Here is a 14,144-nt window from a genome sequence, read left to right as displayed (position 1 = left end):
TGAAAATGCACTTGATAAGCGTTCCGATGGCGCCCAGTCAGAGATGCACCCTTCCGAGTAATCTCTACTGCCTAGGGTAGGTATAGGAATTGTAAAGCGAAGGTACAATTTGAAATAATTTATTTTGGTGAGATTGCATTGCATCTTATTTACAGGCAGGTGAGATTTTCTAACGCTATTTATCTGTTAGCGGAATTGTAATACATCCTAATCCTAAGTTACGGCTCCTGCACGCCCTAGCGTCCTCCTAGCAGTCGAGTACCTGTGTTTTCCTAGATGAAAAAAAGTCTGTTCGTTCGGTCAAAACCGGAGACAGCCGGTTTTGTTAAGAGTTTCCGGTTCAGTTCGATTCAGCCGCTGGAGTCACCTGGTCACGGCAGACCATCTACCACGTTTCGTTTGGAGTACAATTCGATTGTACCGTCTGCAGCAATAACTGGAATCAATTCGTTTATCACAAACCTACCGTCCATACCAATGTGTTTCACTCTGAACTGAAGAGGGTCCCCGCATTGACCCTCGTACTTCACTCGTGTATCACGCAATTTCTCACGATCACTCATCCGATCGTTGCTTAAGTTGGTTGAACCAGTCGGGGATATCGCACTGGACGCATAGTCTCCTACCACTTCGGGATGTAGATCGGCAATGTCAGGGATCACCATTGCTCACCCTCAGGCGGTCATCGTTTTCGCCAGAAAATTTTCGTTATACCGTGAATGGCATAGGATATGCTGAGGAGAGAGAAGAACATACAGATTCACCAACCGAAGGTACGGAGATCGTAACGGCGATCGATTTAAGTGAGATACTTAGAAATATGGCTGCTGTCCCTTCTGTATCCTTCCCATGTGTATTTACCCAAACCATCCAACACCTGGTCCTGTGCTGTAAGCTCTTGTTTCGATTTATAACACCTCTTCAAGTTTAAAATGCTGTGTAAAATTGCTTTTATTTACATCCCTGAGGGAAACACACTTAAACGTACACTTTTTGTTACGAACCAACAAACCATGGTTGGAATAATGCTATAAACTAAACATAAAAAACTGGTGTGTAAAATTCACCATATTCTTGTTAATGTCGACATGTAAGAAAACCCATAGAAGCATCAGTCACCCGATCACCCGGCAGCCCGCTCCACACTGGGCAACCGTCGGTTACGTTCGTACGCTTCCGCCACCGCTTGCTCATGATCGCTGGCGATCGCCGACGTACCATGGTTACCTTCAGCTACGGAGCTGCTGCGAAAAGGAAGCGTGAACACAGAGAAAGCGACAGAGATAACACTTGACATGAGCTTTTGACCGAAAGACTAGTGCGTTAAGGAAGGGCAAATGAGTGGGATTAGCGTGAGTAGATGTTAGCGCTAGCGACACTCGGTAACCACCATCACCAACACGCTCCTTATTAGCTGTACACAGTGTGTGATGGCAGTGTGTGCATACGGGAGGTGTCGACTGTTCGACGACACCGTGCATGCATGCATGTGGTTCGGTTATGTCGATAAGCAGGCGGCACTAGTGGACATGGAGTAGCTAGAACAGTTTTTTGTAGAGTACGTACGAGGAGCTAATCGAGCTGAAGATCCAATCTTTCCAGCCCTTGTTGCTCTCGTCGATCTTCGCTTCCACCACCTCGCAGAAGTACTTGCGATCGTGCGATCGCCCACTCTTCGCATCGCACAGTATGCGCTTGCGGCACTCGTAATCGCACTCCGGTTTGACCGGTGAGTTTTTCCAGTAGTGCCTAGTACAGACAGGAAAAGAAGAAGAAGAAGAACTCGTTGGTAAACATTGCCGAGAGGCCACTAACACTACCACTCACTTGTAGTACAGATCGAACAGCTCCTTGCTGTCGGTCATGTTGTTGATGAGTTGATCCCAGTCGGCGGGCCGCAGACCCTTCATGCCGTAGGCCGCCCGGGTCGAGTACAGCTTGTACCAGATCGGATAATCGTAGAGGTTAGCCTCCTTCAGATTCATAATCCACGATTCGTGATCGACGACCAGCTGCAAGGATCGGAACAAAATAATCAATCGCTAACAATACAACCTGCGTTTCCGGCCTTCGCTAGGCCCCCGCGCTTACCCGTGTAGTTTCATCATGATCACCGTCGATGTAGTAGATCCGATAGCCCGGATTGAGGTCATTGTACGGCGTCACCGACGGCCCAATGTACGCGATGCTGGTCGCACGGCTCAGATCGTGCGGGTCGTAAAACACCTCAAACTCGTCAAAGTGCGTGTGGCCGAAGAACTGTGCCGTAATGGTGCTCTCGAACCGCGACACAATCTTGTAGTAGTTGCGGCTCCACACCTTCAAGCAGTCCGAGTGACCGGGCGGTATGTGTCCGATCACGTGCACCTTTTCACCCGCAAACTCGGCGCTCTGCAGCTCGTAGATGAACCACTGCAGCTCGGTGGCCGGGTCCGTTGAGTTCAGCAGCAACCACCAGTTCTTGTTGTTGCAGTAGTTCATGTTGAGCGAGATGATCCGATAGCCCGGTCGCACCAGCACCGAGTAGAAGGCACCGCGCCGCACCGTATGTGAAACGCTCGCCGGAAGCCAACGGCGCCACTGCACATCCAGCTCGTCGTACAGCCAGGCAATCGAGCTGTCCACCTGCTGGACGTACGGCGGTGGGAAGCTGTTGACCGGTGCACTCTCGTGATTGCCCAGCGCCGGAAAGATCGGAATGCCGGGGAACTTTTCCGTCATCTGCTTGACGGTCTCCTTCAGCACCTTCAGGTTCTCCTCCTTCGTTTGGTTCCACACGTCGTGCGGTGGCAGATCACCCGTCCAGATGATGAAATCAATGTCGGAGTGCGTATCCGCGATGTGGTTCAGCATGTGATCCACCGTCCGCTGCGGTGTGTCACACTTCCGATAGTCACCCCACTTGCCGGCGGCACCGTTCGGAGTCGTCGGCCGCCCATTCGTCAACCGGCAGCACAACGGTTCGTTACAGTCCGCGTTCGATCCTTCGGCATAGTACGGATCGAAGTGTGTGTCGGACAAATGCAACACCTTAAACACTGGGGCCGCTTCCTTCGGCAAACCGAGCTCGCGCGGATCAGGCTTCGGCACTGGCGGGAATTCGACCTCCCACTCGTGATACGGATTATAAATATCACCGCACGCATCACCAATGATGAAGCTGCATATCTCATCCGGCCCGATCGTTATACGCTTGAGCACATATATAACCTCCACACCGAACAGCTGGCTAACACCTTCGCAGACGCGCGCCGATTGAATCTTCAGGTTCACACAGTACTGGTAAATCATTTTGATGATCTCCTCCTTGCTTTTGCCCGTGCGAATGTAGTGCTGAAGCAAACCGGCTCCAGCTTTGCAGGCGGTACAGGATACCTGCGACATGACGCTTGTTTCCAGCTCGAACGCGACCTGCTGCAGGTTGAAGTACTTGATCGTCTTTGTTAGCAGCGGCGGTAGATGCGACTCCTCCTTGGTGGTGTAGAAAAGCGTGCGGGCGGATGCATTTTCTCGCGCCTCCTGCATCCGCCTCAACGACTGCTCGTCCTCATCGCCCTCGATCATCTCGTACCGGTTGGTCGGGGGCAGCTGATGCTTGTTGTACTGATTTTGCAACAGCGGATAGATGCTTCTGGGTGCCGCTTCGGCCGTCCAGTTGTCCTCGGGCGATTTCCATTCGATCTGCGCTCGGCGCTGCTGGTTTCCCGAGTTGAACAGAAATGGGTGTGCTGCAGGAGAAAAAAAAGAAACGCGGATAATGGAGACATACAAACAATCATTGGGAATGCACAGTAAAAATGCTTCTCCAGCCAACTTACACTGTGCGAGACGTAGAATCTCTAGCAGAAAAACGAACACGATCGGGAAATAGTACTGGCTCATCTTGACGCTTGGTTGGTTGGGTTCTTTGTAGGGATCTGCAAAAGAAAAAAGCAAGTGTTAGGTGTACTCGCTACACACGCTATCAGTTTCACTTTCAATTTCGTCCCACACGATGGGCTGCAATCGACTTCAAGCAGAGTCGTCGACCGATCGGCGTCAAGGGCACTTGGGTAATTTACCGAGCGAGCTTAGTGTAGTTACAGGCTCGCAGCAGAAATGAGCACCCGTCAGTCCGTTATTTATGCACGCTGCAGTACGTTCTCGAGAGGGTGCTTTCTTCAACCACTGGCCAGCACAAAGGCGCACACTGCAACTGCACACTGCAGGCAACGGGGCTTGAGCCTTTGTACGTACGGAATTCCGCACCGCGTTGATATATGGCAGGCATTTTAATAATCTCGGTCTACGTTGTGACAAATCAATATCTAAATAAACATCCGACCTTATCAGCGCGTCTCTCACAGCAACTGAACCAGCTTTCTTGTGTGTTTCTATCCCTCTGGAATAGGAAAAGCTCACAGGCTAACTCCTACTAACCCTAAGCACGACAAAGAGGTCCGGCCCAGGGCTATATTTTTACACTCAGCGCTTCGTATGAATCATAAACACATTACGAATGCATTCCAAGGCCAAACGGCTGTAATCTACCACCGAGTTATTTACAATTTCATCCCGCTTGACGTAACACGTGCGTGTTTGTGGACGGTGGCTTTGATAATCCCGCATCCCGGACCGCTTACAACTGATCGCGATGTTCGGCGTGACATTATGTTTGATAAATATTCATGTCAACGCTGTTGCTGTTGCCCTTTTCTGTGGGGCAAACACTTCATTTCATTTCCTGTTTTGATGGCGGTCACTTTTTGCTCCCCTTACAAGATCGATGCCTCATCTCGATCCGATCGATGCGCTACCGTTAACGATTACATGCGCGTTCCGGGAAAGATTTTTTTTTCCAAACGGTTGTAACCTAGTTATTGCAGGTGATCTCCATTCTAGGTGGGGCGATTGGATAAATAGTTCAACGTGCCGGACCCACGGGAGGGAAACTGGTAGCACTGGTTTCTTCTTCTGGGGACCCGTAAGTACGCCATCGATCTTGCATAACGTAAAGGTTGGCACAACAGTGACGATTGCATGATGGAGGGCGTATAACTATGTCACAGCTCGGTATGTGGCATTTCGCGCACTTCGTTATTAGGTCCGTCCGTCCGATCTGTTCCTCCCGATACGCCTTACGAACAAAGCACACGTAAAGGGGAAGCCTACTCTACCGAGAACTTCAGGCACATTGTTCATCATTGTCTGGCAGAGCATGTTGTGGACGCTGGAATGATTTTCTCATGTTGACGATATTCGCCACAACACACAAAGCAATGATATCTGTTCGCGAGGAACAATGAACGATCGTTTAGCAGTATCTCATCAGAGGTTCCAGAGGTTCAGCAACTGAGCGGCGACAGATCCACGCTGTGTACAACACGAGATGCATCGGAAAAGATCTTCACGCCATCCGCTTGCAAACCGGGCTTTAGCAAACTTGCCATTTTTCTTTCGCTCGTCCGGCAACGGTTTGTGATGAAAGAAACCCGTTTTTGGTAGGTTTGGTCGGAACACACCAGCTACGAATCGGCGAGTCCGGTCCTGTCTGTCCGTCGATCAGTTTCGATTGCCGAAATGTGGGTCACAGCCTGGCTCACGCCTGGCGCCTCGCCGCTCTACCCCGGCCAGCTTAATGATGCGATTTTAATGTTTGCATCTTTAGCTCATCCACACCCGGTTCCTTCTTCTTCTTCAACAAAAGAAGGTTTGTCGATGGTTAAAAAATTCCGTAGGAAGAACGTAGCAGTTACGCGCCGGAGAAACACCATCACGGACGGATGGATCATCAGCAGCAGCAGACCCCGAATCGTTGAGCCTCACGTAAGTCGTTGTTGGGGTCGACCGTCTACCAACCGTGTACTTTCTCGCAGGCGTATTTCTCGCGCCTTGCGGCCCGGTTTAGCGCGCATGCAAAAAGAGAAATGCATGAATAATGGATGCGGTAAGAGTGGTTTTACTTTTCGAATGTATGCTCGCCGTTGCTGTAGCGCCTTTCGGGGCTATGCTTTGCCGAGGGTGAAATTTGCCTGCGAGCGCCCGAAACTTCCACACCACGCGGCGCTTTGTTCGGTGACACACTGCGCTGTTCCCCCAACCAGCCATTGTTGACCTAGTCGCGATCGTCGGATGTGAGCCGTGGACGAGATTGGGCGAACGAAATGACGTCTTCAAAATTCCACGACACTCGCTTTCGTGTGTTTTTTGAGCACAACCACCAAGCACCAAACCACACGAGATGTCAAGTTTAATGTGATGCGTAAATCATTGGAGTAAATCATTTCATCTATTTAAGTTTCAAATTTACATTCATATTGCTTAGTTGGGAGAAAAGGATACAGGAACCTTAAACCGTATCCGTGCACACCGATACAGCATGGAAAGCTTGCCGTTCGACCGTGGCGAGTGCGGCAATTATTTTAATCAACCTTAAGTACCAGGCGGCAAAACAATAATATTTCTGTCACGGATCGCTACTACGATCGCGAAGACGGACGATCATGCGTTTCGGGGTGCGAGTGGCCGTGGGGCACGCGTGAATTGAAAGATTGCACAAGCGGCCCATTATCATATCGGTAGATGGTTTTACCGTCCGCTTTGCCAGACGAAACGAAACAGAAAAAAAGACCCACTGCGATTAGTACGGCTGCAGTCCCTGCACTCTGTGTGGGCCTGACTGTTGGAGAGGGTGATTGCGACCGATGTGAGCTGCATTCCCGACCGTTTATCGGACGGGGGGGCACACCACGATGGAGCGAAAATTATGTTATTTTCCTGCAGCACAATGGAACCCGATGTCAGCTCCTGGGCAGGGGTGCGTGGATTACTTGAAGCAAGGTTCGTACAAGGTTCGCTGCCAACGATTACGCGACATACGTTGACAAGCGTGCGGAACCGATTAGCGAACGCCCAAGATGGTAGCACGAATTGGCGGTACGAGTGCGAGCTGCTGCGGTTACCATTATTCTTTCGAGTAAGGAGTTCAGAATGGGTTTCCAGCATGCAGAGATACATTGACGTTGTGTGTGCAAGCGTTGAGAATATGACAAAGGATTAATTTAGTGTCCTTGGAGCCGGTCCTCCCTTGGCCTTTTGAGTCAAGGAAGTTTAACAAGGTTAAGGGAACACAATTGGTCGAAACCCTAAACTCAATTGTTTTTCATCTCATATAACATGAATCTCCATGTTGAACACAATCAGCGATTTGGACATAACACATAATCGAAGCCCCGAGTTTCCAACAGAATCTTCATATAAGTTTGTTGTTAGGTTCTGGGAGCTTAAACCATGTAGAAATCCTTCTCTGATACTGGTACATATAGCAAATTTGAAGTGAAAGGGGCTTCCAACTTTCGTTCTGCTTATGACCTCCAAAGGGGCTTAATCCATAGCTGCTGGTATTATTACAGGAGATACACTGTATGTTCCTAAATATAGATAAACCACGAGTCTGTCATTTAAAGAAAACACAACAAAACGCCACGAACATTGTTCAAAATTCGTCTCGAGTTTAAGGCACAACAACACAACACAGGGGTATAGAAAGGCTCACAAGGTTATCTTCAGAGGAAGATTTGGCTTACTGTCTCATTGAAGCATTAGTCATTGTGTCCACTTCCAACCCAACTTTTCACACCTCTATGGAGTGTTTTGCTTTTCTCCCTCCGCACACATAAACCACTCGAAACAGCATCAGAAGTGAAATCATGCTGAAGAATTTGTATTATCCTGCTTATCATAACGATCGGTCGTTAGCACTCGATGATGCGAAAACGACAATAGATCCTGAAAATTGGAAAGTAACGCATCCGGGACAGCCGCCCGGCCGAAAACCGTTTAGCGGACCAAAAAATTAACGACCTTGCCTCTACTGGATAGGTCTGTCTAGCAAAGGCTTATGGGATACGATCCTAGACGCCAGCAGACTTGATTGACGCAATCCACTCGATCGAACCGTTGGCGAATGGGCCCCAGGGTGGTGTTGCAGGTGTTGTATATCTCGAATTGCTGTCCAGTTCCACTTTCACTAGTGGGAGCTTACTTTTCTCCGGCAAACATCTGTTTTGTGCGCAGGAAGTTAGGCAATTGATAATGTTCTTCGGCCTCTCCGCCTCTTAGAGTTGACGCTGAGAGGTCACTTTTCCTTTCGAAAACCGTTTCATCCCAACGCGAGCGCGAGGCTTTATGTTCGCGCGGAATCGTGAAAGTGGTAGGCTGTCCCCATTGCTGAATGCTTTTTGTTTAAGAGTTGATATGTCGATTTTCAAACTTAATCACCCTTCAAAGGATGCAATTACCGTTGAAAATGTCTTGAAGCGTGCTAGTGAGTAGCAGATATGATCGCAGCACCAATGCTCGATCAGTAAAGGTGAAAAGCAACTCTACCTAAATCGGTCCTCGAACATGCTCCCATCAAACGGCCATAATTTCTCCTCCGTACCGTACAACCAACCCCTTAGTTGACACACTAAGGTTCCTTGACCTCCTATCTAGCAGCGGTTGGCTCTAACGCTAGAACCGGTACTGAATCCAAGGGATCCGTGCCCTTCGATCTCTAACGACGGCCCCCTTACTGCAACATCATCAACAACAAAACCATTGAACCGATTAAAAGGGAAAGTTTCCGGCTAATCATGACCTAAATCTTGTCTTCCCTGGCTGCTGCCCAGCATGCCGACAAAACGGCAGACGCGTGTTCCACGTCCAATTCACGTCCCAACCTCCCTAGGCCCTCCTGCTCGATCCGACTGGCGGCGCGTTAACACTGACATTGACCTTACCTAACGCACGGTGTGGACGTTCCCCTTCGGAGGAGATGAAAATCTTGGGCCGTAAAACAAATAAAGTGTAATCCAATTTACGGTCGTACTCTGTAATCTCTTTCTCGCCCAACGAGCGTTGTTTTATCGGGTCGATGCCATATCTGGAATAAAGCAGAGGAACAAAATGCGAACGATGAGTCAAAAGAAGCGGGAGCGAAGCAAGAAAAACTGGGTGCGTTTTCGTCTTGAGCTGAATATAATTCGGCCCGGATTCAAACCGTGAACAATCGGGTTAGTGAGCTTCTTCCGCTCCTGGAAGCCCCAATTTTTCCGCGCCCCTGCTTGAAGTAATAGTGAACGTGGACGCACAACCTAGATGCTTCCGTTTGGGCGGACCTGACAAAGATTTGTTTCCCCCTTCCATGAGCGGGGTGGAAATAAATTGGAAAATAAATGAAACTAAACGGCACAGGTTGTCGTTTGATCGGTGGCAGGCAACACATTTTTCACACGAGTGAAAGGATGAGTCATTGCTGCTCAATTTCTTTGCAACCTTGTACACAACTTAAAAAACCCCCCGTTTGCAATGGCTCCCTCCACCACAAATAGCGCCCAATCGGAAGAGGAATCGGACCGGAACTTCAGCGCTAACCACTCACTTCGGTGCTACAGTGTTTGGGGTTTGGTTTGCAATATCGCGTATGTGCGTCTTCTCTCGCACGTTCCCTGACCGATGGACGACGATATGCTATTTTGCGCAATTTCGTTTTTCTGCCGCTGCGCGATAAGCCTCAGCCTCACAATGGATCGTAAACAACGGGCAAGTGATCGTGGCGTCTTGGGTCATGGTTTTAAAGACGCGTAATAGTTTCTCCCGTCAGCGAGAGATGCATCTTATCGTCAATTGTGCACTTCCGGTGGAATTGTTTTTCGCTTTGGTCTTGTTTTTTGTTTGTTTCTTTAGTCCTACATGTATTGCCTGGAAGTATTTTTTTAAACCTATTCGCTAAAGCATGGTGCACGGAGGAGTGGTGCGGTGTGTGTGTATGTGTGTGTTTGTGGAAGCACCATCCAACGTCAAACATAAATCATTCAAGTTTTCTTATTTGTGTCTAAAATTGGCGTGAAAATGTACGAAAAAAAGAAGATCATCAGCGTTCCGCGCTATTCGAAGGTCAGTTGCGAGAAGGCAAAGAAAACGTTGAATCAAAACAACAGTACCTCCAAAAAGACCCAATTTTTGACGAATCATGCTGGGGAACGGAAGTCGGTTTGGACAAAGGCAAAATAAGTGGGGCAATCAGTTTGCAATTAGGTTGCTATGGTTACACCGTTCTTGAAATGGAAGCCGATCTTCAAACTATTCGGTTTACTGCCTGGGATCTGTTACATGAAGTAGTTGAATGGTTTCGTAGCTTCATTGGAGGGCAAACTTATGTTAATCAACACAACGAATGATAGCGCAAATAAAAAATAACAGCTAATAATGAGCACCATTAGCATCAGTAAGATAATTTCATTACCAGATTCCATCAATAATTTCGTTCTTCGTAAAATCAAATTCATATTCAAAAAGCTTTTGAATATTTTCATAAGTTCTTTGCAAGTTTAGATATATTGTAGAGATATTAACAGTATTTAAACACTTATTATATAAACCTCATGGAAGCCAAAATGATCGTGGCACCACCGGTGGTACTGAGAAGGAACACTGATTACGGTGGGATGTACCTAAGGAGATCGTACCTATCGTTTTGAAGTCGTCCATCACATTACCTTCATCGTATCATCAAACATCACACCATCGAGGGATAAAAACTGGACTTTAGAGAATGTTCATAGACCTAGTTGGGGAACACAGCAGTACCGGGGATCGAATCCTATCCGGGCCTGTCCCCTGTCTACCCAACGCGATAGCAATAAGTCGATGACTACACCCTATAAGTCTAGTAAGCACGGCCTAGCAGGTCGTTTAACAATATAGTCCCAGTACTCACACACCGCTAGAAGGAGCAACTACAATGAAGAGCTCTACGAGCTGTACGGTGATCTCACCATCACGAATTAGACTCACGGTGCTCAGGTGGGCTGGTCATGTTAATTTCAATCCAGCCTGTAAAGTCCTTTGAGGCCGTCTACATGGAGAGATAAGGTATGTATAGTCGAAATTGCGATGAAGAGATGGAGCGTGAGCGGTATCAAATATTTAAGCAGCAGGCCAAGACCGCGTTATAAATATGTGTGGAAGAGCAAGATAAGAGCCGCTTCGAGCTATACGCAGACTCTCACGATTGTGCAGCGATCGGCAAGTCGGGTCATGTCATGAGAATCACATCGGACGACCTAGCCACAGAAAGCCGTTTAAGGCCTTCCACAAGAACCGAGCAGAGGCGTAGTAGGTCCAAAGTTAGATGGAGCGATGGCGTTGATGTATCTGTTAGAACAGTTGGAATATAAGTTGTGCGGATGACGGAGTTAGACCATCAGGGGTATCGTGGACTTCTGTAATAGGTCACAATCACGACACGGTAATGGCGAACAAAGACCTCTCGATGTCACCAAAGATCCAAACCAAAGACCATGATCACCAAAGAAATACAATTAGAGTAGCATAGAGCTCAAAGTTTAATGATCGTTTTAGCTTCACATTAAAGCCGTCTGCAATCCAAATACAAATCATTAGAAGCAACACAAGTGTAGATACTATGTATGCGATCATCTACCACAAAACAAACTTCTCTTCACGTAACATACATTAGCCCCAGGCGACGAACCTCGGTTTTTGCCAAATAACACTCTCCTAACCACCTCCAGCGAGCTGCGACAGTCTAGTAGTTGATCCAATTTTGCTATTTTTTGCGATCGTTCTTTTATATAATATAGTCGACCAACACACACACACACACAAAATGCTCAAATCCATTTCAAGTTCGGCTGACAGTATTTTGATGTTGTTGCTCGTTTCTGTTTGCTGTTTTGCTTTGCTTTGCCGCCTTATGTCAGAGCATTTGTGTGCGATGAATGCAGGAGCCGGCTGCATGGTGGATGAGTTTTGCCTAGGTTAAGCAACGATCTCGACGCATTGTATTGTCGCGACCCCGCGTCCGTATTGGGCGGAGGGTGAGAATTATGCACAACCCATGCGTTACAGCACAATAAAAAAAGTTCACTCCATAGGCTCTCTCTCCTTCTCTCTCGCACACACGCTAGTGACGACTCCACCCGGTCCAGTTCCTATCCAGGTGGAAATTCTCTCCAAAATGCAGATCATCAGCTAGCATCGGTGCAACACGAACAACAAGGGAGCATTCTCTCTCTCTCTCTTTCTCTCTTCGGTGCATCCGCTGCCGATGCACTGTGCTGGGTGCATTGATCGATCGGTTGCGTCCGTTCGTTCGACAAAAGGGCTCGTTTTGCGCTTAATTTAAATATATTAATATATCGAAATGAGATTGAATTATTGATATTGATGCTCTCCGATTCACGCACACACACGTATCAACACGATTCCAAACGCAAGCCTGATGATCGTTTGGCACGAAAATATGTTTTGCCAGCACACCGGCTCCCAGCGATTGCTCGGCATCGTCACTAAAGTGAAAGTAAACAAACGAAAGCTAAACCACGGCCCACTAACACCCCACTTAGACCACCAATACCACCACCGTTCACACCATGTGCCAAGGGTGACTATAAGTTGTAGCAAAAAATGGCGTCCGTCCGACGACCAAATACCACGGGAAGAAGTATTTTCTCTTTCACAATTTTCACGCTCTTGTCGCTCGTGTAGGACCATCGGTCCAGGAAGGTCAGCGAGGTACACGCTTGCACGGATTTACACAGCACAAATTTGAAAAACAAATGAGACAAGAAACGATTACCCATGCAAAATCTGCAACAAAGAACTGTAGCCCTGCTATGCTTCCGAATCACTGTCACACTGGCTTCTTCCGACCTGCACAACTTCTCAAACAGTTCTCTACTTCCTTCACGATCCTCAACTATTCCTTCAAGCACGTGCAGTTTTTCGTCGGTCCCAAACTTTGTAGGTCAAAAGTAGTTGTGTTTTCTTTTACGGCCCCCCCCCGCTGTTGATGATCGATGATGAGTGGTTGATTTTCTCCCGAAACGCCAACCGTAAACCATTTCCGCTCGAGTGGGCCGCTGATGAGTGGAGGAAGGAACACCTCCAAAACGGTTGTGCTTTTCCCCGTTCGCGTATTGTTTGCTGCCATGAAATTTTCCATGATCGTTCATTCGATGCTCGATAATAATAATATGATGCAGCTGAAGTGCACTCTTGATTTACTGCTGCCCACAGCCCCTTCTAATAAATTTCCAGTGAAGCACATCGTTTTCCCATTTTCACCAATTGTTTTGCCCTGTAATAATCGACCAAATCGACACTTAACACAATTCGATGCCCACACCAAAATGAGAGCGAACCGTAGTTTGAACTTGGATTACCCCAATATGCAAATATTAACACGTACACACACAATCACACGGAGACGCACATATGCTTGCACTCGATCACTTACTTTTTCTTCGATTTGATTACGGTTTCCTTGCTATCTCGCGGTCTGTTTTGCGATGAACCTCACACACTCACACACGCGACTCTGCTCGGCACGCAGCAACATACACACTGCGAGAGACACACTGGCAGCCCGATGGGTGTTGGTACACTCCCGTCCTAAAACTCCTTCCTTCTTGTGCCACCGGACCGTCCGGATCGTGATCCGAAATCCGAATTTTTGTTTCGAAAACTGGGCGCGCACTACCCCCGCCAGCAGTGGGGCAAATGGCGCCAACGGATAACGGACGGTGTCCAGCAAGCGGCAGCTGTGCACGGTGCCAGCCAAGGAGGGAGAGAAAGGAGCTAGGAGCTAGGGAAGAGCAGCGAGCGCGCGTTTTGTGTCTATCGGTACGCGCGGCCAGTAACGAAATGATTCCGACGGTGCTGGCTGACTGGCTGGCTGGCTGGTTGGCTGGTTTGGGGGCCAGCGTGAGTGTTGTTACTAGCGGATGAGGCAAGAGAACTGATTGTGCGTTGGTAAGAGAGGGAGAGAGAGTTTGCTGTTCAGGACTGTCAAACTGACTGTGAGATAAAACGAAAAAGATTAGAACTATCGCTCGCTAAACACAGAGGATGGATCAATAATAAACAGAGTGAGAAACAATGTTGAATAAAAAATTTTTTTCTTATAAGCCAAGTTACTATTTATATGTAAAAGGAACGTCAAACAGTAGAAGCTGTAATATAGAATTTTATGTATCAATCGACACGTCCGGATTGCGTTGAAGTGTCTAATTGGCCGACGATCACAAAGTGCGGTTCTTTGTTGATTTAAATTGACTAAAAATGTAGCATTACGTTCAGGTCGTTCTGATTGAATA

The 14,144-nt window shown here is 47.9% G+C and overlaps 1 protein-coding gene across 9 annotated transcripts; it reads right to left on the bottom strand.

Annotated features, from left to right (window-relative positions):
- Positions 1-103: 103 nt before the first annotated feature.
- Positions 104-13,721, bottom strand: LOC118503242 (sphingomyelin phosphodiesterase). 9 transcript variants are annotated; one of them, XM_036036257.1, is made up of 7 exons: positions 13,286-13,721; positions 8,763-8,905; positions 3,819-3,917; positions 2,092-3,728; positions 1,828-2,012; positions 1,567-1,749; positions 927-1,244 (listed from the first exon to the last, which is right to left on the bottom strand). In XM_036036257.1, the coding sequence occupies exons 3-7, from the start codon at positions 3,880-3,882 to the stop codon at positions 1,124-1,126; spliced, it is 2,190 nt and encodes a 729-aa protein (XP_035892150.1). In that variant the 5' UTR covers positions 3,883-3,917; positions 8,763-8,905; positions 13,286-13,721; the 3' UTR covers positions 927-1,123. The 9 variants fall into 9 exon arrangements, with proteins under 9 accessions (XP_035892155.1, XP_035892156.1, XP_035892150.1 ...); XM_036036262.1 differs by lacking the exons at positions 927-1,244; positions 8,763-8,905; positions 13,286-13,721 and adding exons at positions 104-734; positions 12,626-13,122; XM_036036263.1 differs by lacking the exons at positions 927-1,244; positions 8,763-8,905; positions 13,286-13,721 and adding exons at positions 104-734; positions 4,062-4,333.
- Between the last annotated feature and the right edge of the window lie 423 nt (positions 13,722-14,144).

The sequence above is a fragment of the Anopheles stephensi genome, chromosome 2 (genome assembly GCF_013141755.1).
Source record: "Anopheles stephensi strain Indian chromosome 2, UCI_ANSTEP_V1.0, whole genome shotgun sequence".
In the NCBI taxonomy this organism is placed as follows: domain Eukaryota; kingdom Metazoa; phylum Arthropoda; class Insecta; order Diptera; family Culicidae; genus Anopheles; species Anopheles stephensi.
Note: the sequence above shows the minus strand (reverse complement) of the source record. Positions and strands in the feature narration are given on the sequence as shown.

Bases quoted from the DNA above. Each gene is read 5' to 3' on its own strand.
- LOC118503242 (XM_036036254.1), bottom strand. The intron at 1,750-1,827 runs GTGAGTGGTAGT...TGTCTGTACTAG, and splicing joins CTGTTCGATCTGTACTACAA to GCACTACTGGAAAAACTCAC. The intron at 1,245-1,566 runs GTACGTACTCTA...TCCTTTTCGCAG, and splicing joins TTCAGCTCGATTAGCTCCTC to CAGCTCCGTAGCTGAAGGTA.